The sequence below is a fragment of the Ostrea edulis genome, chromosome 6 (genome assembly GCF_947568905.1).
Source record: "Ostrea edulis chromosome 6, xbOstEdul1.1, whole genome shotgun sequence".
Classification (NCBI taxonomy): Eukaryota; Metazoa; Mollusca; class Bivalvia; order Ostreida; family Ostreidae; genus Ostrea; species Ostrea edulis.
This window is the reverse complement of record NC_079169.1, coordinates 53887577-53915304: the sequence shown is the minus strand read 5'-3', so window position 1 is coordinate 53915304 and position 27728 is coordinate 53887577. Positions and strand designations below refer to the sequence as shown.

Below are 27728 nucleotides of genomic sequence, written 5' to 3'. Positions count from 1 at the left end.
ATGGAAAAATAAAATTTTAAGCTCAACTGTGTCCATGCCCTTTTAAACAATCTAGATGTAAACAAAATCATGGCACGAGTCTTGTTTACATAACAAAGAATTGTGAGTATTGTATCTCATTTATATTTCAACAACTGACATTCAAATTTTTGCTGACCATTAGAAATACCTTAGTTAGCATTGTAAACATTAAAAATGGGAAAACAAAATTTTTAAAAAATTTCAGTTCAGATCATGTCCATGTCCTTTTATGCATCCTCGCAAGCCACACCTATTGTCTCCGTTTACATTACGTTGACAAAGAGAAGGTATTACCGAACTCCGTAACCATCGTTGGTGACGATGCCTTTTAAGAGGCTTTTGAGTTTTCAGAAACGAGCACAAAATTCAGTAATGTGAAGCTAAGGTTATACCAAGGTCAAAAATTATTTTGTACCAATTTTAAAAAAATTTAATTATATTTTTTCACCTCAAAGAATACCTGCAAAGAAATATGTGCAGTTAGATATAATGTGGTGACCGTCAGAAATACATTCATGTGCTGTTTTATAAAGATGTGACCAGGAAGAGTATCCTGGTCATTTGAGAAACTCATCACCTAATGTGGCTTCCCAATACTTGAAGTTATCACTACCCGAGCATAAACGTTATTTGCAATTTTTAAGTGCCATGTTATATTCATAAAACCAAGATAGTCAAGTCATGCATCTTGTCTGATATATCAATTTTATTTCTCTGAAAGTTTTCAAGTACATAAAACATACTTCAATAACATCATCGCGTAAATAAAACTTTGTGGTAACTTATTGCACAATCTCAATACACAGTTGAACTTCAGTATCTCGAACATGTATTATACCTCCATATCTCGAACCCATGGATATCTCAAAGTTTTTTCTCGGCCTCATCTAGTTCGAGATAACAAGGTTTGACTGTACTTATAAATCTAGGCTTCATATATGACAACTCATTGCTCACTCAGTGTTTACAAGTAGCACTTCCACTGATCAAATTTTAGCAATAACAAAATCATTTGGTCTTGGAGAAAATGTCGCTCAAGCGGAAAGCAAGGATGTTCATCGAAGTGGAGAGGTCATGGACACTGACCCTAGCGAGGATTCCTCTTCACGCTCCACTGCCTGCTGTTTCAATTCCTGGAGAGTTCTAACAAAGCGTGACCATTCATCCATCTTAGGATTGGCTGTGTTCTGAAATTCCAAAGTAAAAAACAATTTTAAGATGTCTCTTTAAAAATCAGTTTGTCGTTTGTCAACCAACTCTGTTTTCAAATGAATAACATTTGTATGGTAACATGAAAAAAAGAAGAAATATTTTAAAAACAACATTTAGTGTTTGTTTTACAGAGCTAATCATTCATGATAAGCTGTAATATGCAATTGTTGCTAAGGAAACTGAATTGAAAAATATTTTAAAATATATAGTTGTACAGTGACTATACAAATACATGTAACACAGATTCAGGGACTCTCTTAAACCACAGTCAAGAACTTCCTGCATGTGTTGCAGAAAGACTTCAATTCTGTGTTTTATTTTACCTCAGCCACATCATAAATGTGAATCCTGCCTACATCATCCCCCACAGCTATGTTGCTTCCGCTGCTATGCCAACGACAGTGATTCAAGGCCACTCCCCCCTCCGTCACAACCGATGCAGTTGGAACCTGTGTCACAAACATTGTAAGGTTATAATTAGATAAATCCCTGTAGAGATACTTTGTAAGATAATACTTAGATCAATCCCTGAGGAGATACTTTGTAAGGTTATAATTAGATAAATCCCTGTGGAGATACTTTGTAAGGTTATACTTAGATAAATCCCTGAGTAAATACTTTGTAAGATAATACTTAGATAAATCCCTGAGGAGATACTTTGTAAGGTTATACTTAGCTAAATCCCTGTAGAGATACTTTGTAAGGTTATACTTAGATAAATCCCTGTGGAGACTCTTTGTAAGGTTTATTTAGATAAATCTATGTGGAGTTACTTTGTAAGATAATACTTGGATAAATCTATGTGGAGTTACTTTGTAAGATAATACTTAGATAAATCCCTGAGGAGATACTTTGTAAGGTTATACTTAGATAAATCCCTGTAGAGATACTTTGTAAGATAATACTTAGATAAATCCCTGAGGAGATACTTTGTAAGATAATACTTAGATAAATCCCTGTAGAGATACCTTGTAAGGTTATACTTAGATAAATCCCTGAGGAGATACTTTGTAAGGTTATAATTAGATAAATCTCTGTGGAGTTACTTTTTAAGGTTATACTTAGATAAATCCCTGTAGAGTTACTTTGTAAGGTTATACTTAGATAAATCCCTGAGGAGATACTTTGTAAGGTTATAAGTAGATAAATCCCTGTGGAGTTACTTTTTAAGGTTATACTTAGATAAATCCCTGTAGAGTTACTTTGTAAGGTTATACTTAGATAAATCCCTGTGGAGACACTTTGTAAGGTTTATTTAGATAAATCTATGTGGAGTTACTTTGTAAGATAATACTTGGATAAATCCCTGTAGAGATACTTTGTAAGATAATACTTAGATAAATCCCTGAGGAGATACTTTGTAAGATAATACTTAGATAAATCCCTGAGGAGATACTTTGTAAGATAATACTTAGATAAATCCCTGAGGAGATACTTTGTAAGGTTATAAGTAGATAAATCCCTGTGGAGTTACTTTTTAAGGTTATACTTAGATAAATCCCTGTAGAGTTACTTTGTAAGGTTATACTTAGATAAATCCCTGTGGAGACACTTTGTAAGGTTTATTTAGATAAATCTATGTGGAGTTACTTTGTAAGATAATACTTGGATAAATCCCTGTAGAGATACTTTGTAAGATAATACTTAGATAAATCCCTGAGGAGATACTTTGTAAGATAATACTTAGATAAATCCCTGAGGAGATACTTTGTAAGATAATACTTAGATAAATCCCTGAGGAGATACTTTGTAAGGTTATAATTAGATAAATCCCTGAGGAAATACTTTGTAAGATAATACTTAGATAAATCCCTGAGGAGATACTTTGTAAGGTTATACTTAGATAAATCCCTGGGGGGTTACTTTGTAAGGTTATACTTAAGAACCTTAAAGGGACTGGTTCACGATTTTTGATAAAAATATTTTTCATTTTTGATGTTAAACATTAGAAATATAACTCATTTAATGTTGACAGTCAAAATTTTGACCTTCTGAATGCAAGAATGAAAGCAATATTTTAGCCTTAAATCTGTGTTATGTAAACAAAGACTCGAGTCTTTTTGTGTACACAAACAAATAAGTGAACTATTGATTTTGTGATATAATGCATCTTGATGTTGCATAGTCACAAATTTTTACTTTTAGATGACACATTTTACCCCAAAAATGCTTGAAATGTGAAAGATATAATAAGCTTAGATCGATATCCATTTCTTTTGAAAATTTCGTAAACAATAGCATATCGCAATCTTTGTTTACAAAACAAATAATAATCTCTCTATAACGAGCTTCTGTGATGATGTATAACTTTAATTTTCATGTGAAATCTTTCAAACACATTAGACAGTAGATTTTGATCATTAAAAGTGAAAAACAAAATTTTGGGTAAAATCGTGAATCAGTCCCTTTAATTCTTAAGAAAGCCATTTGTAAGGTTATACTGAGATATTTTGTAAGGCTATACTGAAAATAAACCCCATCATAATGTTATAATTAAAAAACAAATCCCAGAAGAGTTGCACTGGTTGATTTCCAATAAAGTGAAACATGACTGAATTTCACATAATGGATTCCATTAAAGATCATTTGATTTTGACAACAGTCACAATACAGGATAATTGTATTGTTACAGTATTGCAGTATTCAAAACTCACAGATTACACAAACTTTCAGATTGTGCTACATCTGAATAATACAAGGTACACTGTATGTCTAGAACAATAGTTAAAGAGTACAAAAGTAGCCAAAGAAAAATCCTAATGTCTAGATTACAAGCAAAATGACTGAAACGTCAAGATTGACGTATTTATCTACAAAGTTTTCATACAAACTGCTTTAATCTTGTTCTAGTTTTCCCACTGATAAGCTGTATAATGATGAATTTTTACAGATCCATTATCAGTATGTTTATTTATCAGTATGTTTATTTACCTCTGTTTCATTATTCAGATTCCATAGGTCCAGGCGTCCATCACCATCAACACTGGCAAACAAAGCGGGGTGGATAGGTGACCACTGGACATCGTACACATAATCGCTGTTATCCTCAAAGGAGTGCAAGAACTTTTGGTCCTATTGTAAAAAGAATATAAAATAGAACAGTCTGATATCCTAAAAAGAATATAAAATAGAACAGTCTGATATCCTAAAAAGAATATAAAATAGAACAGTCTGATATCCTAAAAAGAATATAAAATAGAACAGTCTGATATCCTATCCTTAACTAACATTTGTACACTAACTATCTTAACGTCACTGTACAGTGTATCTACCTACTTCAATGCTGTAGATACACCTATCTTAATTTACATATATCTATCCAGTTTCATTTACATACACATACTTACTTTAATGCTCCAGAGCTTGAGTGTCCAATCAAAACTAGAGGTGAGGAAGTAAGGAGAAAAGTCAATCTGTCCAGGCACGCTGTGACAGTCGATCCCCGTGATGGGCCCCATGTGTCCTTCAAAGGCCTCGTTTATACCAGTTTTACTGTTGGTAGAGGAAAGTCATTTGAATTTATCATTGAAACCTGGTGACAGCATACAAATGTAACTTATTTTACAAATCAAGATGTTTTAATCTAATGATATGAGGTTTCTTCGTTAATAATAAATGACATTTGGTAAATTTTGGTCAAAAATCAAAACAATCCTATGAATGTGAAGATATGAATTTTGCAGCTTATTTCTAAAGAATATCTAACAGCAAGACATTTTCTCTAATTCAAATGCATGATGATCTTGTTTTTCTGACACAATAATAAAAAAAATGCATTACAAGGTAATGATCAAAAACAATTTTGCCCCAAACATTAAAATCTTTTAAAATAACACATGTCTTGTTTGTTTCTAGATATGTAAAAATCCAAGCATCTAAACAGAAAACATTTCAATCAATCAAATTTTAGCTGAGAACTAAGTTTGATCAGGGACCTATATATACAAGTAGGTGCCTGGTTTGACCATACATTCAATGGTCCATCTTACAAACATCAAAAGATGTAAATAATCAAGCACAAGTACAGTATTCAATAGACAATTCTATTGTGCCTTGTTATTTCCTTTGCTCTATCAAAATTCTCCATTGCATGATCACTGATGTTAGTTACTGCATTTCCTTAATGACCTAGTAATGTGCTACTTATAATTTCTATTCACCCGGCTCTCTCCCATGTCTACAATCATACTAACTCCAATGTCTACAGGCTGTGTACAGAATCATACTCACTCCCCAATGTCTACAGGCTGTGTATAGAATTATACTCACCCCCCATGTCTACAGGCTGTGTACAGAATTATACTCACCCCCCAATGTCTACAGGCTGTGTACAGAATCATACTTACTTCCCTATGCCTACAGGCTGTGTACCAAATCATACTTACTCCCCCATGCGTACAGGCTGTGCACAGAATTATACTCACTCCCATGTCTACAGGCTGTGTGCCGAATCATACTTACTCCCCCATGTTTAGAGACTGTACAGAATCATACTCACCCCTATGTCTACAGGCCGTGTACATAATTAGACTGACTCCCATGGATACAGGCTGTGTGTTGAACTATACTCTCTCCCCCAATGTTTACAGGCTGTGTACAGAATTATACTCACCCCCCATGTCTACAGGCTGTGTACACTGTACAATCTTCACTGCCCACCACAAAGTTATTGACGTCTCCGGACAGAAACGAGAAGGAAGTGACGGCAACAGCCTTACTCTGTTTGTGCTGCAGCTCCATACTATCCTGTTATAAACAACACAAAGCTCCATACTAACTACACTGACAAATCAGCCTTATCAAACTAAGCAAAATAGCACAAATATCTAAATTTCTTGGATACAAAAACCAAGCTTTTTGTTGAAGGAAAGAGACCATTCCAGCTGAGATGTGGATATGGAGGATCATTATCATTACAAGGGGTCATTATTCATCGACAACAAAACTACTGTACAGTTTCCCATCAAAGAAATTGAGGCACTAATGCTAAACTTATCATAAAAATGCTCTTTTTTCTGAAGTTTTTCCATTATACTATTATTTCCAGACATCATATTCTCTGTATTGAACATTGATTAAATCCACTTTTAAAGATTCTTAAAGCACCTGACATTATAAAAACAAAATTTCAAAATGACTGATAGATTTGATATATTTTGGGCAAAATCATGACCTCACTGCCCTTGTTTCTACAGTTAATCCGAGGTCAGGTGAGTAACTTACCTGTGGCTGTGACAGCATGTCCAGACTCCAGGAACACATTTTTCCATCAGTGGACACACTGATCAGGTTATGGGCATTCTGTGTGCCCACCACATTGATACAATACACAGGATGCTACAAAGTAAAACAAACATCAATTGTTACTAAAGATAGCTCTCTTCAATCATTACCACAGATAGCTCCCTTCAATTATTACCAAAGATAGCTCTCTTTAATCATTACCAAAGATAGCTCTCTTTAATCTTTACCACAGATAGCTCTCTTTAATCATTACCAAAGATAGCTCTCTTCAATCATTACCACAGATATAGCTCCCTTCAATCATTACCAAAGATAGCTCTCTTTAATCATTACCACAGATAGCTCCCTTCAATCATTACCAAAGATAGCTCTCTTTAATCATTACCAAAGATAGCTCCCTTCAATCATCACCACAGATAGCTCCCTTCAATCATTACCAAAGATAGCTCTCTTCAATCATTACCAAAGATAGCTCCCTTCAATCATTACCAAAGATAGCTCTCTCTTCAATCATAACCACAGATAGTTCCCTTCAATCATTACCAAAGATAGCTCTCTTCAATCATTACCACAGATATAGCTCCCTTCAATCATTACCAAAGATAGCTCTCTTTAATCATTACCACAGATAGCTCCCTTCAATCATTACCAAAGATAGCTCTCTTTAATCATTACCAAAGATAGGGAGCTATCTTTGGTAATGATTAAAGATAGCTCTCTTCAATCATTACCACAGATAGCTCCCTTCAATCATTACCAAAGATAGCTCCCTTCAATCATTACCACAGATAGCTCCCTTCAATCATTACCACAGATAGCTCCCTTCAATCTTTACCAAAGATAGCTCCCTTCAATCATTACCACAGATAGCTCCCTTCAATCATTACCACAGATAGCTCCCTTCAATCATTACCAAAAATAGCTCCCTTCAATCATTACCACAGATAGCTCCCTTCAATCATTACCAAAGATAGCTCCCTTCAATCAATACCAAAGATAGCTCCCTTCAATCATTACCAAAGATAGTTCTCTTCAATCAATACCAAAGATAGCTCCCTTTAATCATTACCACAGATAGCTCCCTTCAATCATTACCACAGATAGCTCCCTTCAATCATTACCAAAGATAGCTCCCTTCAATCAATACCAAAGATAGCTCCCTTCAATCATTACCAAAGATAGCTCTCTTCAATCAATACCAAAGATAGCTCCCTTTAATCATTACCAAAGATAGCTCCCTTCAATCATTACCACAGATAGCTCCCTTCAATCATTACCACAAATAGCTCTCTTCAATCATTACCACAGATAGCTCCCTTCAATTATTACCACAAATAGCTCTCTTCAATCATTACCACAGATAGCTCCCTTCAATCAATACCAAAGATAGCTCCCATCAATCATTACCAAAGATAGTTCTCTTCAATCAATACCAAAGATAGCTCCCTTTAATCATTACCAAAGATAGCTCCCTTCAATCATTACCACAGATAGCTCCCTTCAATCATTACCACAGATAGCTCCCTTCAATCATTACCACAAATAGCTCTCTTCAATCATTACCACAGATAGCTCCCTTCAATTATTACCACAAATAGCTCTCTTCAATCATTACCACAGATAGCTCCCTTCAATCATTACGAAAGATAGCTCCCTTTAATCATTACCACAGATAACTCCCTTCAATCATTACCACAGATAGCTCCCTTCAATCATTACCAAAGAGAGCTTTCATCAATTCTTTCTCTGGTAAATAGTTATTCAGAGAACATGGCAATTCATTTTCTGTTTTATACTACATTCATTGGTCCAAACCAAGTACACAATCATGTATTACTTCCTTTCATTTCACAGATAAACGCTAAGGCAGGACAATGTGTGTAATTCATGGCATGAACAATGGCTAATAATTAGCAATACAAATAAAACTATTGCATTCATTTCCCTAGATAAGACACTGTGTACCTCACTGTATAGCCAGTGGCAGAGAGGGATAAAACTATTGTATTAGTTCCCCCTGATAGGGTACTGTGTATACCGTAATTTACAGTACTGGCAGGCTGAGAGGAATTTTAAAGCCATTGCGTTAGTTCTTCCAAACATGGCATTGTGTGTAACTTACGGTATGGGCAGCAGCTGAGAGGGGTAAAACTATTCCCCCAGACTGGATGCTGTAACTTATCGTATGTGCAGCAGCTGAGAGGGGTAAAACTATTTTTGGACATTGTAACTTACAGTATGGGCGGCAGCTGAGAGGGATAAAACTATTCTCCCAGACTGGACACTGCATGTAACTTACGGTATGGGCAGCAGCGGAGAGGGGTAAAACTATTCCCCCAAACTGGACACTGTATGTAATTCATGGTATGGGCGGCAACTGAGAGGGGTAAAACTATTCCCCCAGACTGGACACTACATGTAACTTACAGTATGGGTGGCAGCAAAGAGGGGTAAAACTATTCCCCAAGACAGGACATTGTGTGTAACTTATGGTATGGGCGGTGACTGAAAGGGGTAAAACTATTCCCCCAGACTGGACGTAATAACTTAACAAGTGGGCGGCGGCCAAGAGGGGTAAAACAATTTCCCTCAACTGGATACTGTAACTTACCGTATGGGCGGCGGCTGAGAGAGGTGTCCTCTGTATGGGGGTTCTTTTGTTCACCCTGTTGTCCCACAGCACAATTTGACCAGAGTAAGTCCCTCCTACCACTAGATTAGGGTGGAACTCGGCAAAACAACTGGACATGACAGGGGACTGAAAGAAAACAGAATGTGATTAACACCATGTATTTAGATTGACACATAATAAATTAACAGAGGACCTCTTTTAAGTTACTTTTAAAGTTAAATTCAAAATCAAATACTGGTGACTCTTAAAAGCTCAGTCCAAAGAACCAGAATAAAACTTTGTGATAACATTGATCTTCTCACAGGTAAAGTCCACATGATGCCAATTAGGTCACGTGTAACCAACAGTTTGTACACGTCCACACAATTAGCATTTCAAGGCATCGAGTGTAAATTCTACAGTATTATAAATAAAGGGACTAAATTTTATTTCCAGATATCAAGAGTTTCAAAAATTTTGTCATTTTCAAAAACATTGTCAAGAGTAAATTGGCTTCTTCATAAAATTGGGAAGAACCCCTTCATGATTCAAAAGTATGCTGGTGTATAACGTCGCAGTTCATGTCCTCTCATATTTCCAAATATAAAATTCATGTCTTGAATATTCTTTATACATCAGAAACACTGAATTTCATGACCTTAAAGAGATATTTACAAGGATTTGTTACCACACAGTGTACAAAAATGTAAAATGTTTAGAATGTGACATATATCTCACAGCATTGTTACCTGGCAATGGAAGACGAATTCAGGAGTGGTCTTTTTAAACCTAGAATTCCAGATAAGTGTGACTCCATCCGGATCATTCGGGGAGTCTTCATTGGCATTGTATGATGCCACCAACAGCTCAGGGTGCTGCAAAAAGAATCATCCTTATCATAATCCACTATAGGATACTAACAAAAACCATCCTCACATTAACATAATCCAATATAGGATACTAACACATCCTCAAATCCAATATAGGATACTAACACATCCTCACCTTCGCATGATCCAATATAGGATACTAACACATCCTCATCTTAACATGTGTGTCTTAGCTTTCGAGTACCATTTTGTGATGTTTTATATGAAGAAAGAAAAAAAAAGGAATTGTATGTTTTAATGTATTATACCTGAGACATTATATGCTGTGTGTGCGCGTGTGTATTTCATTATTATTATTATTTTAATACGCCCTGAAACTGATGTTTATTCTTATCTAGCATATTTATGGTATCTTGTGTTTTCATGTTTTATATATACAATGAGGATAGGTACAGCTTTTAATGTTTTATTTATTTTCTATGTATTACATGTATGTATATAACATTCTGTTGTAAGGTATATATGCATTGTAAAGCACCCTTGAGCGTACATAGTGTATGAAAAGGGTGCTATATAAATATGGTATTATTATTATTAACATAATCCAATATAGAATACTAACACATCCTCATCTTAACATAATCCAATATAGAATACTAACACATCCTCATCTTAACATAATCCAATATAGGATACTAACACATCCTCATCTTAACATGATCCAATATAGGATACTAACACAAAGCACTCTCCTATTTACAAAGCATTCTCCAATTTAATAGGAATTGTTCTGACATTTTTATTTACAATATCTAACTACAATTACAACTGATTACAATCTATGTAAAAATGAATATAAGTTACTCCGGTATCCATGAAAAACAAAACGCACTGTACTCAGGAAAATTTTTGCATGGTTATTTTTCGCTTATACGCATCAGAAAAAAGTTTTGCTGACTTTATAGTATGCCCAAAGCCATCGTCGCAAACCACTGGTTATTGAAATAGAATGAAACAATAACCCGTGGTTTGCGACGATGGCCCAAAGCAGTATTTCACACTTAAATGGTGAAAGAATTTATATTTACCCAGTTTTGAATTTGTTACAGATAAGGACAAAATTAGATGAAAATAAAAAGGGCTTAAATTTCCTCTGTTCAGTTATGGAGGCTTTTTGTAAAATTACAAGCCAACTGCATGTCATCGAATTGATAAGGAGAACAGAAACACATGCAGCATTTACCTGTTTTGACCAGTCTAAACTGGTTACAGCACGATGTTTAGACCACCTTTCATCAAAAAAGGTTCTCTGCAGTTTCAGTCTCTCGCCAGCTCTCAAGTCACTATAATATAAACATCATAATAATCAAACTTTTCTGTGAAAATACGAGTCATTTCATACTATGACATTCAAAGTGATCACATGACCATCAAAAACACAATGGTCTGGAACATTGGTAATCTACATGTTTATATGTTCCACAGTATGAGGTAAATTGAAATTTGTAATATTTACATATAAAATTCATTTGCTGAATCCAGTATAAACTAGTATTCTCCTATCCTAAACATACCTTTAAAGGTCATCATCCACAACACACCCTCACAATAAACATACCTTTCTGTCATCATCCACTACAGACTCTCACAATAAACATACCTTTCTGTCATCACCCACTACACACCCTCACAATAAACATACCTTTCTGTCATCATCCACTGCACACCCTCACAATAAACATACCTTTCTGTCAGCATCCACTACACACCCTCACAATATACATACCTTTCCATGTCTTCAGACTCCCTTCCTGCATAGTCCACAAATATATCAATATCCTCGTCCAGGGCTCTCTCCACGATGCGCGTTGTCTTATTGAAGAATGTATGGAAGTCATCACTCATCAGGATCTGTTTCTTCTCTTCCTCGCTCAGCTCGAGAACTGTCAACATACAACACTCAGTGCCACATTCCATCAACGACATCATGCAGTGATAAACTATCAGCTTAATGACCTTGAAAAATTACTTTATAGAAATATACATCAGGCTAGTGTAAAATTGCTTTGGAGCTAGTTTAATAAAATAGCTTTTAAATTTCGAACTAAAGTCTGATATACTGTAGAAGATTAATGATATCTGATAGCTGATCTTACAGTTTCTAGAAATTCTGTAGATTCCATATTTTACGCGAGTACTTAACATGGCAAAATGCCTCCTGAACATCATTTGCATGATCATGAATTCGCAAGTAGTCTATTGATCAAGAGTTTTAACATGCATTTCAGCACTATGAAGATAAAAACAGGTAATTTTCTTTCGCATGTGGTGCTTCTCACAAAATTACGCAATAAAAAATTCCTCGCATTTATTTCGGAAGCCACAGTATTACAAACTGAAAAGTAATAAAGACAAATCTGAATAATCTACAATATACAGTGTCATCTGAACATAATCAAATATGTTCCACAATCAGTTCCCCAGAAAACAGGACAAATAACTTCAGATAAAGAGTCAGGAAATAATATATTACAAGTCTGAATATGCTTGGGGCAAAAAGAAAGAAATCTATAAATGCAACCGCTATATACTTGTAAACTACAGTGAATATACTGGCAAGGCATCATTCTCCACCCAGCACTGATACTATATAATCAAAGTAAGATAGAACACTGTTACAATTAGAGGAGTCTTGTAGGTCACAAAGCTCACCTGATTTGCCAGTATCCTTGAGATGATCTTTGAATCATTCACTGTAACCCCTATTGTACCACGAGTCATTGATTTAAATTGGACAGGGTATGTACAGTCATTGTCTGTTTCTCAACCACATTTCTTTTTTAAATAAAATACTGTTAAGTGTTTAATAAATTAAACTGATTCGCAAATACAGTTGAGTATTTGAGATATCGGTGTTAGCGATGCGCTAACACCAATATCTCAAATACTATGGATATGTCAAAGTAATTCAGAAGTCCCAGCTACTTATTCTTTAAAGGTTATATGTGATGTATTAAACAGAGTTTTGTTTGATGTTATAAACTAGACCAAAATTTTGTCAGTATGATCAACTATAAAAAATAATACGATTTGACAATTTCAACAAATTATGTACAGGTATTAAAGGAGGACTGGTCTACTGAATGTAAGGAGAAAATTATGATTTTCTACTGCACATTTATGAAGGAGTGACTTTTAAGGTGTTTGTGTGCAAGTGTGAAAGAAAAATCATCAGGGGAGTTATGGTATATAGTCGCACTTAATGGTGATTTCATGTTAAACATAAAATTCATCTCGCCTTCTACTGCTTCTATTTGTCATTATTTTTTGATTGACTAATTGTTTATTCACAATACTTTGTATCCACCTACCCTTGGCTTTAAAAACTTCAGTTACAGTATGACCTTTCATCGGATGAATCTCCCCTAAATCAAGCTGATTCCATTTTACAAAATGTAGAAGTTTAGATGTAAGGTGTACTGACGACTGATAAACTTCAATAAGAAAGCTCTTTCAGACATTTGGCTGAGCTAAGCTAAGATTTGCACCAGAAGCATGATCTGAATGATTGACTACAAACTCATTTCTTCAGATCACAAGCATAATCAACACAGGAAGCTATACAGCAAATTATTTGCCTGATATCCTTCTAACTTAAAATCCTCTACAAACACAAATGAAATTATACACAGCAGTCCTGATAGCCATTTCTGATGTAAATATTTATATTTGTACATGGATATTACACCAGCATTCATGCGTCATATTTTGTGGGGATGGTAGTGAAATTAAAATCTATACAAAAAGGGAGAAAGCTTTTCTATGACATTATACCTTTCTTTTGAGGTTGACCTGATTAATATAAATTCAAATCAAAATGATATTTTGCTTAGTGTTTCTATTGTTTAATTTCAATATTAATCAGCTGAAATATTCAACTTATTATTCATAAAATATTGAAATCAAAGACTATGTCTATAAGCAGAGATGCAATTTTCGTTTTAACTGATGAAAAATGAAAAAGTAACACTACTCTTAATATTCATAGACAAAACTGACAAAACATTCCCATAGTGATGTACTTACTTGGCTTTTCTTCCTGTTTTTGAAGGTCCTCCTGGGTCTTGGTTGGGTGGACCATCTCCACGTGGGGCATCTTGTGGTGCGGAGAAACAGGATGGACATCAATGGAGTCTGTGTCCTCATCTGAGTGACCACGAGGGTCATCATAAGTAAGAACTGAGTGTTAGTAATTCAACGCAGCTGTCCAGAAACTAGGTAATTGTGTGGTATACAATAACTTCAATGTATCAAACAGAAAGTAGGTAATTATCAAACAGAAAGTCGGTAATTATTAAACAGAAAGTAGGTAATTATCACACAGAAACTAGGTAATTGGGTGGTATGCAATGACTTCAATGTACCAAATACAGCACTGTGCTAAAAACATTCTTTATATAATCATACACCTAATCGTATTATTTACAGGAAATGAACGACTTAAATAATGTTGTATTACGTCGTACTTCATCATCACAAGCCACAGTTGATTGAATCAGAAACATATGCTACTCTCCCCTTTCACTAAAGGGGTGTATGTTTCAGGCGTGACTTCCAACAATGTTAGAATTTATTTGACAGTTAATTCATCATAACTGTAGGTCTGGAATCATTGCAAACACTATCAGTTCTGCAATTCACATTGTATATCAATACTCTTTATATATCTTAACATTGATAATCGTCATTTAGCACTGCAAACTATCATGTGACAGTATTAAAGGGGAAAAAATGTATATAAACGAACCTCTAACCACCATCGACGACCATGTATGGTATTTAATTAGGTTAAATTTAAAAATTCCTCTCATCCTGGACTTGAAATGACCACATACAGAAATTCAGCTTTATATGTCAATATTACAGACACATTGTATCATCAAGATCTAAACATTTATAACTGATAAGAGGCTGTCTGTAGATTTTCATTGGCCAGACTTTTAAACACGCAAAATCAAAAGAGAAATAATTATAAGTTTCTATATATCATATATATATATATATATAAATACATATGCATGTTAGATTAACTGAATGCTACAAACTTTCCAGTCCACAAGTGAGCAAAAACTGAAACAAGATTTTTCATGCTATGCGATGTGCCGACTGACATCCTCATAATATGTCAGTCTCGATAAAAGGCACAAAAACCAAGATCAAATATTTTGAATTTTCTGTACGTGAAAAACTAAAAATGCACCTTCCATATCAGATGTTTAGATAACAACACCAGCTTACACTACAATTGCTACACTCATGCACTGTAAAATCACTAATTTATGCACTGTCAAATCGAGAATTTTGAGTGGCTCTAAATTTCTGTTTTCATGTAACTAAGATATTGAATTCCTTCGTGAACATGAGGAAATAATTTTTTTTCCTCAAAATTTCTTCAGCAATGAAATTAATTCCCACCTTCCTCCTCAAACCATGAAAATTTCCCGCCCCAAAAATAGTGATTCTACAGTAGAGCACAAAAATAGTGAATCTACAGTCTCACACAAAATAAAGTTCAATGCATGCAATGGTTACAGCTTTAAAATGACAGAGCTTTACTGTTTTCTGAAAATTTATCATAGAAATGTCTTGTACAAATGATCTGCAAAATCAATACTGAGCAACAGTGGAGTCATGCTGTGATTCAAACTGCTAAAGCCTGAAGATGAATCAGATTTAGAATGAAATACATGTAACACAATTAATACACCCTTTTCAAATTCTGAGTCATCAAGACTCTTTCATTGAATTGAATGACACATTGTACATTAAGTTTTTGAATGGAAGAATAATTTTTTGGCAAAAAATCATGCACTGCAGTAATGTGGTAATGAGTAAGATGACATTTTCAATGTCAAGAATAGCAACATCAGTCTTCAGTTAATAACGCATGGAGACATTGACAGCGCCTTTTATTGCTTGTGATACAGAAATGTGCAGATGATCATAACAACAAAGACCTGATACATTAAGGCCCTATTTCTGCCAAATTTGTACCTAAAATTATAATTTAAAACCGATTTATTCCCAGGGTTTGATACATCTAATTGAAGTTTAAAACATTGCCTGCATGAAAACATGGCTATGGCAATTCTCTTGATCATTTATCCCATCATAATGTCACAAATTACATCACTACACTTAAATTTTGTCAATTATAAATGACTCAAAAAGTGCAATTTTTGCTATTGAATTTTTATTTAGCAACAAAATAAAACTTTTGTTCTGATGTGCTCATATATAAATCTTATGAAACATTCAATTCACCTGGTATTAAATAGAACAAGGCTATTATGTGAAAGTTTAACATTTCCATATTCTTAACATTAAAAGCTGATCAGCTAAAAGATTTTTTTTAGATCATGTATCTGACACTGGAAAAATAATGAATTTCGACATCATGATCAAAAGACGCCATATTTTAGACAAACTATCTCATTGTCCGTCCTTTACAATTAAACAAAAACCAGTCACAGACAACAAATACTGTTAAGGAAATTGACTGATAATGAAATCTACTAATGACTAAGTACAACAGTGAGAAGAATAACCTGATGTGAAAAGTGGCAACACAAACTGACGATGATATCAAACAGAATAGAGATGACGCTGATTATAAATAGTGACACATAAACATGGAGAATGCTGCACCTTCGTCATAATACTCAAATTCGTCCTCCCATTCCATATCATGGTACACAAATCTTGGGGAGCCATGATGAGGGGAGGAGTAATTGCTATGACGAGGCGAACTAAAGCGAGAAGACACACCTACATCCCCGGCAGCAGTCAAAGAAAAAACCCACAGCCGATTAACTCATCATCATACAACTGGGGCAGAATTATCAGCATTTTTACCACCTTGAATATGGAGTGTAAATTATCAACATTTAATTGACTTTCACATTTTTAAAATTTTAAAATTCATTTTCAAATGATTGAAAATATTTTTGTTTTATAAAATACACCTTCCACTTTAACCAATTTAGACATCTAACTTTCCTTATCAGGAGAAAAAAAAATCAGACACAACAAAGGGATATAACTCTGCAGCAGAAAAAATAATTTTGCGGCAGATCTAACACAAACGAAACATACCCCTGACTAGACTGGAAATACTACATGTATCGTCAGAGTGTTCATCTAGAAATAGAAAATGCCACCGTCACTCAAACCATCGAAACCTTTCCTCATTGCTGATTACATAATCATTATCAAAGTTAATTGTTGATTACACAATCATTATCAAAGTCTAGTCTTCTACATCTTGAAATCTTCAGCATCTTCTTATAATTATAAGAATTTTACAATTCCAAGTGGGGTTTTTTTTCACAAGAAGTAAGCAAAATACAAAAAATAAAATTGAAAAGATAATCCTAAAACTAAACACAGAGTATATATAGTTTATCTGAAAAAGTATTATGATTGTGTGTAATATGAAGTTTTAAGATTTATAGATTTTGATTTTTAAGATGAGTAAACTCCTGATTCTATCGAGTTTTAGTAGAAACAGCCAGCCAGACAAGTAAAAACAAAATACAATGAACACATAAAGCAACAACAGAAACAGGCAACAAAGAAAATAACAGCACTCAATTTCATACTCAAGATGGAAGGTGCATTTTAAGTTTTGTTCCCCAGTTATTAACAAACTTACTTCGTAATATCCAAAATCAAATGACATTTTGTTTAAACAATAATACTGAAATACACATCAATGATACACTATGTTATAGAGCTACCAAAGTTATCAGGTCAACAAATCGTGGTCAGATATTGTGTTATATTACACTAATATTCACCTATAAATATCAACATTTCAAAACAGCAGCAGATTCATACAACTTCATCATAAAGTCACAAGAAACAGTCACAAATATCACCATATCAACAATTACTTTTTCCACAACGATTTCTAAAGGATTTCCTTGTTACCATGGTAATTAACTTAATTAATAGATGTACACGATTATTATTCCCAGACAAACCCAAAACACCACTCACCGTAATAATCCCAGGGACCGCGGACTAGTGCAAGCATGAAAACAACCAAACAAACATAAACATAATATGTCATTACCATCCACTCTAACATCCAAGCCATTCTCATTGGATTCTACGGTCTCATAATAAAATATGCCATTCTTCACAAATTTGCCATTCTTCATACAATGTCTTAAAAAATTTGTCATTCTTGATTTTTAAAGCCATTCCGTCTTTAAGACAGGGAGAAAATATGCCATTCTCTACAAGCAGGCATCTAAACTCAAAATCATAACATTAAAAACCGCCTTGGTAAAACAAGATCCTTGAATTATGAAACAGTCCTGCAAACACTTGCATTTTTTACTCTGCATTAACTGCATGCTATCATATTAGAATGAACATGATTAATCATGTTAATGAAAGCCGGTACATTTGTACAGTGAACTATCAGCTCCAGAAACTCCGAAAAAAGTTTCTCACTAAACTTTATCATTATATGTCAAAATCTCTCTAAAAATAAGTTCTGCTAAAGTACATGCATTTGATTATAAGAAAACTTTTATTTTCATTTGAACATGATCGAACACAATATTAAACACATTTTGAAGAGAAAAGGAATTATCTTGTTTAAAGAGACACTAGGGTTCATTCATTCTGCATAAGGGATCAAACAAAAACAACTTTCCTGCAGCTTTCTAAAATTATATTGCATTGCTGAAGTGCGTAAAAGTGAAAAAAATCAAACTCTATTGCAAAATTTAGAAATTTTATGACCCACAGAGCAAAGATAACAGCACCTTACTCACTGTGGACATGCACAAATCACTGTTTAGAGTAGACCATGCCTTCCATTTAAATGAGAAGAAACTTCAGAACGGATCATGTTTTTACAAAATGCTACCCCCTCGTCGTCTTTGGGGTGAAGCTTTGATATTTATGCTATTTGCATTATTATTAAATTTTTCTTGCCTGTGTCCAACATAATCAATAGAAGTTGCACAACATAAAAAAAACAATCTTATCTACCGAGTTGGCAAGGAGAAAAATAAACAATTTTGCACCATAGTGCCTCTTTAAGACTGCTAGCGAGTCAAAATCAAAACAAACAGAATTTCGCAATTTTTTTTTTGAATAAATAAACACAAAGTTTAATACAAGTACATGTACATTCAACTTGTTTATTGACTTTGCATGCTATGAAAGATGACAAAAATCTTTATCACTGCAAAGCTTAAATCTTTCTACAATTTATAAATGCAACAAAGTACACTGACTAATGTCTTACTGAAAGAAAAAACAAAACAACTCCTACCTCCATATCTATGCCCTAGACAACCAAAGTGATTAAAATCGATCATACACTTGTGATTTTTTAAAAGAACATTTATACAAGATATGCTTTAGCTGGTTTCCTGACAAAAATGTATATAGACACTTACAAATTACACAGTGATACAAGAACAAATTATTACAATGTACAGTAGAATTAGTGGTTGATCGTATCAGTGAGAATTAGTGGTGCCCTATACTTGCCTTCCTTGTCTATGGTTTCCACGACGATGGTCTGTGTTTCTTTGCTGTACGTCACATTTTCTCGTGGGGGGATGTTGGTCTCGGCCACTTTTACCAGTGACAATTTTGCTCTTTGTCGACTAGTTCTGTTACGAAAATAGAAAACAATTTCATCATCTTTAAAAATCTATACGAAAAAATAGAAATAATTTATTTCACAAAAACAAAAAACAAAAAATCCATTTCTCAAAAACATGTCTCAAGTTTTTCCATATGTGAATTAAGTTTTGTAGTAATATTTCATATTCTCTAAGTATCATTTATATCCATGAATAAACATTTATTTTCAAAATATAATCATAAAAGGTGATAAAATGTTCACACTCTTAGTCTGCTAATGAACAAAGTACATGTACTCAATTAATGTTGATGTAAACTATTGATCGGATGTTTATGTAAACTATTGATCAGATGTTTATGTAAACTATTGATCGGATGTTTATATAAACTATTGATCAGATGTTTATGTGAACTATTGATCAGATGTTTATGCAAACTATTGATCGGATGTTTATGTAAACTATTGATCGGATGTTTATGTAAACTATTGATCAAATGTTTATGTAAACTATTGATCGGATGTTTATGTAAACTATTGATCAAATGTTTATGTGAACTATTGATCAAATGTTTATGTGAACTATTGATCAAATGTTTATATGAACTATTGATTGTATGTTGATATAAACTATTGATGAATGTTTATGTGAACTATTGATCATATTGATCGGATGTTTAGGTGAACTATTGATCAGATGCTTATGTAAACTATTGATTGTATGTTTATATAAACTATTGATGGATGTTTATGTGAACTATTGATGGATGTTTATGTGAACTATTGATCGGATGTTTATGTGAACTATTGATGGATGCTTATGTAAACTATTGATCGGATGTTTATGTAAACTATTGATGGATGTTTAAGTGAACTATTTGATCGGATGTTGATGTCAACTATTGATCGGATGTTTATGTAAACTATTGATCGGATGTTTAGGTGAACTATTGATCAGATGCTTATGTAAACTATTGATCGGATGTTTATGTAAACTATTGATGGATGTTTAAGTGAACTATTTGATCGGATGTTGATGTCAACTATTGATCGGATGTTTATGTAAACTATTGATCGGATGTTTAGGTGAACTATTGATCAGATGCTTATGTAAACTATTGATCGGATGTTTATGTAAACTATTGATGGATGTTTAAGTGAACTATTGATCGGATGTTGATGTCAACTATTGATTGGATGTTGATGTAAACTATTGATCAGATGTTTATGTAAACTATTGATCGGATGTTTATGTGAACTATTGATCGGACGTTTATGTAAACTATTGATCGGATGTTTATGTAAACTATTGATCGGATGTTTATGTAAACTATTGATCAGATGCTTAATTGAACTATTGATCGGATGTTTATGTAAACTATCGATCGGATGTTTATGTAAACTATCGATCGGATGTTTATGTAAACTATTGATCGGATGTTGATGGTAACTATTGATCGGATGTTGATGGTAACTATTGATCGGATGTTTATGTAAACTATTGATTGGATATTTAAGTGAACTATTGATCAGATGTTTAAGTGAACTATTGATCGGATGTTTAGGTGAACTATTGATCGGATGTTTAGGTGAACTATTGATCGGATGTTGATGTTAACTATTGATCGGATGTTGATGGTAACTATTGATCAGATGTTGATGGTAACTATTGATCGGAAGATCTTACAGTTGAGTAGGGGATGCTGAGACTCCCTCTGTAGGGGTCGGAGATATGCTAGCACTTGGTACCACCGGCTGGGCAGGTGTGCCTGTGGGAGGATAAATACAATTTTATAATTAACGTCATTTATACAAAATAAAACACATGTGTGACAAAAGTGTGCCTAGTTGACAATGTCACCCACCCCATTTGAACAGGGGTCATACCATTTAAACAGGGGCCATCCCATTTGAATAGGGGTCATCCCATTTGAATAGGGGCCATCACATTTGAACAGGGGCCATCACATTTGAACAGGGGCCATCCCATTTGAACAGGGGCCATCCCATTTGAACAGGGGCCATCCCATTTGAACAGGGGCCATTCAAAGCTGACTTTCATGATGTACTGTACATGTCTTTATACCATTCCACTTCACAAATCACCCACAGTGACTTTGAAATTGTTATTGTTGGAAAGTTTATAGATGATTGATTTACTTTGAATCAATTACAAATCATGTAGGAATTCACCTGTTGCTGGGGGAATCCCTAAATTGGCCAACAATTCATCAGTCTCTGCCCGTAAATTTTGTGCCTGACCACCACTCTGCACAGATTTCTCTTCTCCAGTCTACAAACAGACAGACATTTTAATTATAGTGGGGATACAAGTTATTTGTCCCCTCCTCCCCCACAGAAGTAAATAGGTTAAATATTTAAGGAGGAATAGTCATAATGGCTGACTTCCTTTTGAAAAATATAAATATCAGAATACATGTATATTCCTTTTAAATTAAATTTCCTAGCTGGATAGCTCAGTAGGTTAACATGTTGACTGCTGATCTGTAGATCATACATTCAAGTCTAGCAAGCAATGCATTTTGAATTTTTTCCAGATTACAATCTACTTAAACTGCAATTTTTAATTAAATAACATAAATTTGAAACTTTTCAATTTCAAAACATTATTGTACATATCCTCCACTTTCCATCCATATCAGAGTTCTCTGGTGTGTTATTCCTCCTTAATAGACAACATTGATAGTACCCATACTGCCTCCTTTAAAGTTGATGTGAACATATTTTATTGTCCATATAACAAAAGGATCAGGCACAAGGTCTTAAAACTTAAACACCCTCTCCACTGATACAAGCAGATGGAGGTTGTGACATCACTTTGCATATCGCGTTATCAGATTGACGGGCCCTTCAATCTTCTGACAACCTCGGCCTTTATTTTATTTAGCAATGAAGGAAACTATACGAAATAGCTTTCTAGAATTTGTCAAAGGCACATGGTTTTAAAAGGGAAAATGACTAATAGAAATATCAACTCAGATTATTTCATGGTAATGCCAATTTTTTTTTTTAAATTGGTTTACGGATTTCAAAATTTCAAAATCCATTCGGAGGAGGTAAAAAAAAAAAAAAAGAAAAGTTCAAATGACAAAATGTTAAGTAATAAAAATGAACTTGATTTGAGGTCAATGTTTTATTATCAACTTTAATATTCTCTTCACTGTCAACTTCAGACGGTGGTATATAGCAACTAATGTGCATCTTGGCAACAATGCTGTTTCCTTCAAAAATGTTATTTGTTTATTAAATTAACTTTCTATCATTATCAAATGTCCATTGTTTTATACCGTTTAGTTATGTAAATCCCAAAATAAAAGAACCACATCGTTTTTCCATTCAAAAGATGGCATCCATGACGTATATAGGGACACACTAATCACCTGAAGTACTAAAATCCTGACTGACCTTACCAAGCATATATTTTGTCTAAAAATTTACTTTTAAGTTTTAAAGTCTTATCTATGAAGTCAAGTAAAGTTATAAATAAAATTCATGAACCCTATAAACATTTATTCAAAAATTCTGAATTTTGTATAAGTCAGATCAATTTATTGTTGGTAGTCAACAAATTTTATACAATGAATGAATTCAATAATATATAAATATTGCATGTAATTGAGGGTAACATTGAAAATTTTCACCCTGAGAAAACCATTGTCAACTGAGGCGTAACCGAGGTTAACAATGGTTTCTCGAGGGGTGAAAATTTCAATGTTACCCTCAAATACATGCAATATTTGTTTTATTATACTGAATGTTATGTAAACTGGAAAGCAGAAAAACTTACGTCTGTTGACATTTGATCAATCACTGTCGTGCGATATTTCGTATTTCGATGCGGGTACACGCGTTTATTACAAACGCTCAAATGACGTCATCTAGCAATCTACGGCGAACCGTACACGCATAAATTTGACGCATGTGATAATTTTTTATAATATCACCCGTTGTCAAGTACTGTTACCCGTTGCTAGATACTATCACCCTGGGTCGTGTGTTTTCTGTTCTCAGAGGGTAACAATATGTTTTTTCAAATGATTCTCGACCCCAATCAGGTTCGAGTATTTTACATCAAAGTATGATAATGTTAAATATGTTTTCAACCTCCTTCAATATATGAAGAATTACACATATTAATTATGAAGAATATTTCTTTAAAATTCATTAATAAGAATTTAAAAGTGTATCCTCGGCAAAATGTATGCATGGTAAGGTCAGGTAGGGTTATACTTGTTTAGGTGATTAGTGCAAACCAACGTACTTCATGGATGCCATCTGAAAACAAGTGTTTGTTTTTATTTTGGAATTTACATATCTAAATACAGTGGAACCCCGTTATTACGTTCCCCCTTTAATACGTTAGTCCGCATATTACGTTGGAATTTCAAAGCACAAAACCATTTCTTAACAAACCTATATAAAATAGACCTCGTTATTACGTTGCCCTAAGATGCTGGGACTCGGTATTACGTTGTAAAAATTCCGACGAAAACGTAATAAACCCCTAATTATTCAATAGTGATTCTCAAAATGATAAGCCATTCACACCTTGACTGCCTGAGGCAGTCACCACGTAAATTTCCTGGTCTGTTTGAGGATTAGAGACGCTTGACTGATCACGCTTCGATAGATCTAGCGACATCAATACAGGCGAATACCCCGTATCGAAGCCAGTGATAAACAATTAAATAATGTTTATTTAGAAATTGTACTCTATGAAAGTTACTTCATTTTTCATTCATTTTTCATATTTTGATAATCAAAGAATTAATTTCTCAACTACCTGCGTGTTCAGCATTGTGTGATTACCTTCGCTATTAAAACTCTATTTACGGACAGCTTTGGTACCAAACATGAAAGACAAGATTTATCGTAGCAATGTTAAAACCACTTGGGTAACTGCTTGGACATAGGTGACTAAAGGTGTTCAATTAAAAAAATTGTCCGTTGTTTGGACATGCAGCTTAGGTGTTCGTAAATCTCGTCCATACATACACCGATCAAACTGTCCTGTGTTATCGGCCGATTCATGCACGGCATTTACCTCTGTGAATATTCTAAAATCCCCTGATGCGCACGTGATTTTAGTGCCATCATTTAGCGTTGTAAATGAAATCTTCGTGCATCATTATATTTTTTTTATGTGGATTGCGCTTAAATTGTTCTCCGTGTTTATCGTTGGTGAGAAAAGTGTGTAAGTGTTGGGTATCGTGTGCGTTTTGTGTCTAAAGTTTTGTTGTTTTTTGGATGGGATTTTTTTTTTTTATTGCGTTGTGTATTGTGTAATTAGCGAACTTAATAAAAACGATGTTTTGTTATTTTTTTAATACGAATGTTGAATACGAACCGGAACGAGTTATTGAGAGAAATTTACATGAACGCATTGTTTTAAAGTTGAACAAAATGGCGGTCCAAACGAATGCAGAAAAGCAACGTTTATCAAAACATCCTTATGAATCCTACACCAGAAATAAAGAAAAGGGATAAGAACATGAAGAATTACGGACATTAAAGATAAGATGTAAATAAAACAAAGTAGCATAGTCTTTTAAACAAAGAAACAGTAAAAATATATTCACACACCCCTTCACGGAGTACCAACGGACGATATACAATTTCCAAATAATATTTTTAATGGATTTCACTGGGAACGTTTATTACGTTGCCCCCGTTATTACGTTATTTTATCGTGACAAAATGGAAAACGTAATAACGGGGTTCCACTGTAGTATGCAATGCATAACTAATGCTAATTAGAAGTTAGTTTCATAAACAGATAACTTACTGGAAGCAAAAAGCATTGTTACTAAGGTGCAGAATAATTGTTAGCACCGGCTGAAGTTGACTGATATTCCACACATGACTATTATGGACTGTCCCGAGATTTCGACGGAGGCGTCTGTCCAAATATCCAGTCCAGCGGAATTTATTTTCTTTTCTTTCTTTTTTTTTTTTTGTTTGTTTGTTAAAAGGAAAAAATTACAGCATCGGAAATATAAAAAGGAGTGAAAAACCATTTTATTTTTTTTCAACATCCCAAAAAATCAGTGCGGCGGATCCGTAAACCAACTCAATAATTAAAAAAAAGGCCTAAAAAGCTAGTTTTGATAATAACTTTATAGAATCGATTATTTGAAGATGATAATCAATCGAACTTAATTAAATGAAATGCTTATCTGAACTATATTTTTAAAAGATGATGCAAGTCAATCAGATAACAAGACATGCAAAGTGATGTCACAACCTCCTTTAAGGCTGTCAATGGAAGTAAAACCTAGGGTACGATAAAATATATGGCAGAATACGACAAATAAAACGGATGGCATGGGATTTAGAAGAAAGACATAAGTAGAACTACGTAAGCCTGACGAGATAATCGCAAAAATTCCTTCGATAAAGTTGGTTTATATCCCGTGAATTGGACTCGAAGCAGGTAGCCCCCTGTTTGTTTACATGATTTGTTGCACACCTTTACATATATTAATATCTCACAAGTGGTCATCTCATCATCGTCGGAAACCCACAGTTGATTACGCTTCATTCCTCTCTCCATTACCCGAGGGTCCATTCATTCCTACTCACTCGTTCTCATGAATAAATATTTTAAAATATCGTCCAATCAAAGTAATTGTTATAGTAATGGTACTCTTCTGTTTTTAAAGGTAGCACTAACTTAACTTTGCTATCACAGCAGTTGTATACCGAAATTGGGCTGAAAGCGTCTTTTTGATTGGACAAATTCGCTTAGGGTTTTCCATGAGCGCCCAATCAAATTGCCTAATTAATTATTCATGAGAATGAGCGAGTAGGAATGAATGGACCCATGGGTGATGGAGAGAGGAACGAAGCATAATCAACCGTGGGTTTCCAACGATGTCATTTCAAAAGCTTTTACAGAAAGTAAAAACTGACTATTCGGAACGACTTATGAGGGTCATCAGTGGGGAAATAACATATTTTGGATAAATTATTGGTTCTGTATAAAATAATTGCATTCTAGAAGGGTGGGGGGAGGGGGTATGTACACAAGATATATCTACAAGCTATCGACACTTCAGGTGCCTGTGGTTAAACCAGCCAAGGACTGAGAGATCCACCTGGTACACAACGATAAAGCAGGTTGAGAACACTTCCCCTATAGCGAGATATCCTTGCTAAAACGCGATTATCCCTCTTTAGCGAGAGAGTAAACATTACCATAAACAGGTGTTTTAGCCTCTTTATTGAAAATAATGGCAAATCCCATGAAACGCTGAATAAGTGTGACACACACTCAACATGATGCGAATTGTTTCTATGAAATTGACAACATAGTAAAAAAATTGCACACGACAGTTATTGCGTAAGAGGGAAGCAGTCTGAAATCCAATACACATTGCGAGTGTTTTTGGTTTGAATAATATATTTGCAGAAGTATCAGACATATTAGCACTTTTTATTCTTTTCACATGAAACATGAAGATATGAACTCCACGGGTGTTTTTCTCGGTTGTACGGGATATATTTAATCTCGCTAGAGAGGGATAATCGTGTTTTAGCGAGAATATCTCACTATAGGGGAAGTGTTCCCAACCTGTAAAGTGCATGGTCTGCCAATCAAAGTCTGATTAAACCTTTCACTTTCAAGTAGCAAAAATCTGAATAATGGCGCAAAGGGAGAGGTTGAATTTTAATCAGACTGCACGATACAAGCTAGGCGTCTACCCTAACCTGCAGCTGTCAGTCAACCATCTGTTGGGGGGGGGGGGGTCCATAATTAAGATGCATCAATGTCCATTTGCTAAAAGATCGTCAAATTAATGATGCTGGTATATTCTGTGACGAGCACAGACTTAATTTTTTTAAATGTCTTGTCGGTTGAATCTTTATCAGATTACCATAATCATGATTGTAGCTACGCCTTCGTCAATAATATACCTCTTTAAGCTTCCTCTGCCGGTTCTTTTCCTCTCGTTCTTTCCTCATCTGCTCCAACTTGAGCTTTTTTCGCTCAAGTTCGGCCTTCCTGTCAGCCATTTTCAGCAAAATTTCTTGACAAATAGATCAATATTATGATGATGAGCAATATTCAGAAGAAAAAAAAATCCCGGAAATGATTAACTAGCATGTACTAAAC

At 34.3% G+C, this 27728-nt stretch overlaps 1 protein-coding gene and 1 long non-coding RNA gene across 29 annotated transcripts in view; one reads left to right on the top strand and one right to left on the bottom strand.

Moving 5' to 3' along the window:
• The window catches only part of LOC130046849 (uncharacterized), a 107803-nt gene extending 82701 nt beyond the window's left edge, over positions 1 to 25102 (top strand). The window contains exon 2 of the long non-coding RNA XR_008795883.1: positions 24408 to 25102. This is a non-coding gene — a long non-coding RNA (uncharacterized LOC130046849). The remainder of the gene's footprint in view (positions 1 to 24407) is intronic.
• On the bottom strand, positions 708 to 27728 carry LOC125645536 (cytoplasmic dynein 1 intermediate chain 2-like). Of its 28 annotated transcripts, XM_056139997.1 has the most exons (20): positions 27530 to 27713; positions 21785 to 21884; positions 21279 to 21360; positions 19495 to 19619; positions 19274 to 19288; positions 17980 to 18003; positions 17074 to 17118; positions 16627 to 16746; positions 14005 to 14124; positions 13753 to 13770; positions 11705 to 11861; positions 11162 to 11261; positions 9838 to 9963; positions 9089 to 9235; positions 6457 to 6570; positions 5846 to 5979; positions 4581 to 4725; positions 4165 to 4305; positions 1557 to 1682; positions 708 to 1208 (listed from the first exon to the last, which is right to left on the bottom strand). In XM_056139997.1, exons 1-20 carry the CDS (start codon positions 27626 to 27628, stop codon positions 1077 to 1079), a joined length of 2070 nt encoding a protein of 689 aa, XP_055995972.1. In that variant the 5' UTR covers positions 27629 to 27713; the 3' UTR covers positions 708 to 1076. The 28 variants fall into 28 exon arrangements, with proteins under 28 accessions (XP_055995972.1, XP_055995975.1, XP_048727061.1 ...); XM_056140000.1 differs by lacking the exon at positions 13753 to 13770; XM_048871104.2 differs by lacking the exon at positions 16627 to 16746 and having other exon boundaries at positions 14005 to 14157.

Coding starts and splice junctions, on each gene's coding strand:
- LOC125645536 (XM_056139997.1), bottom strand. CDS start 27,628: ATGGCTGACAGGAAGGCCGAACTTGAGCGAAAAAAGCTCAAGTTGGAG. Junction 11,262..11,704: donor GAGTCTGAAGACATGGAAAG/GTATGTATATTG, acceptor TTTATATTATAG/TGACTTGAGAGCTGGCGAGA. Junction 6,571..9,088: donor TCTCAGCCGCCGCCCATACG/GTAAGTTACAGT, acceptor TTTACTTTGTAG/CATCCTGTGTATTGTATCAA.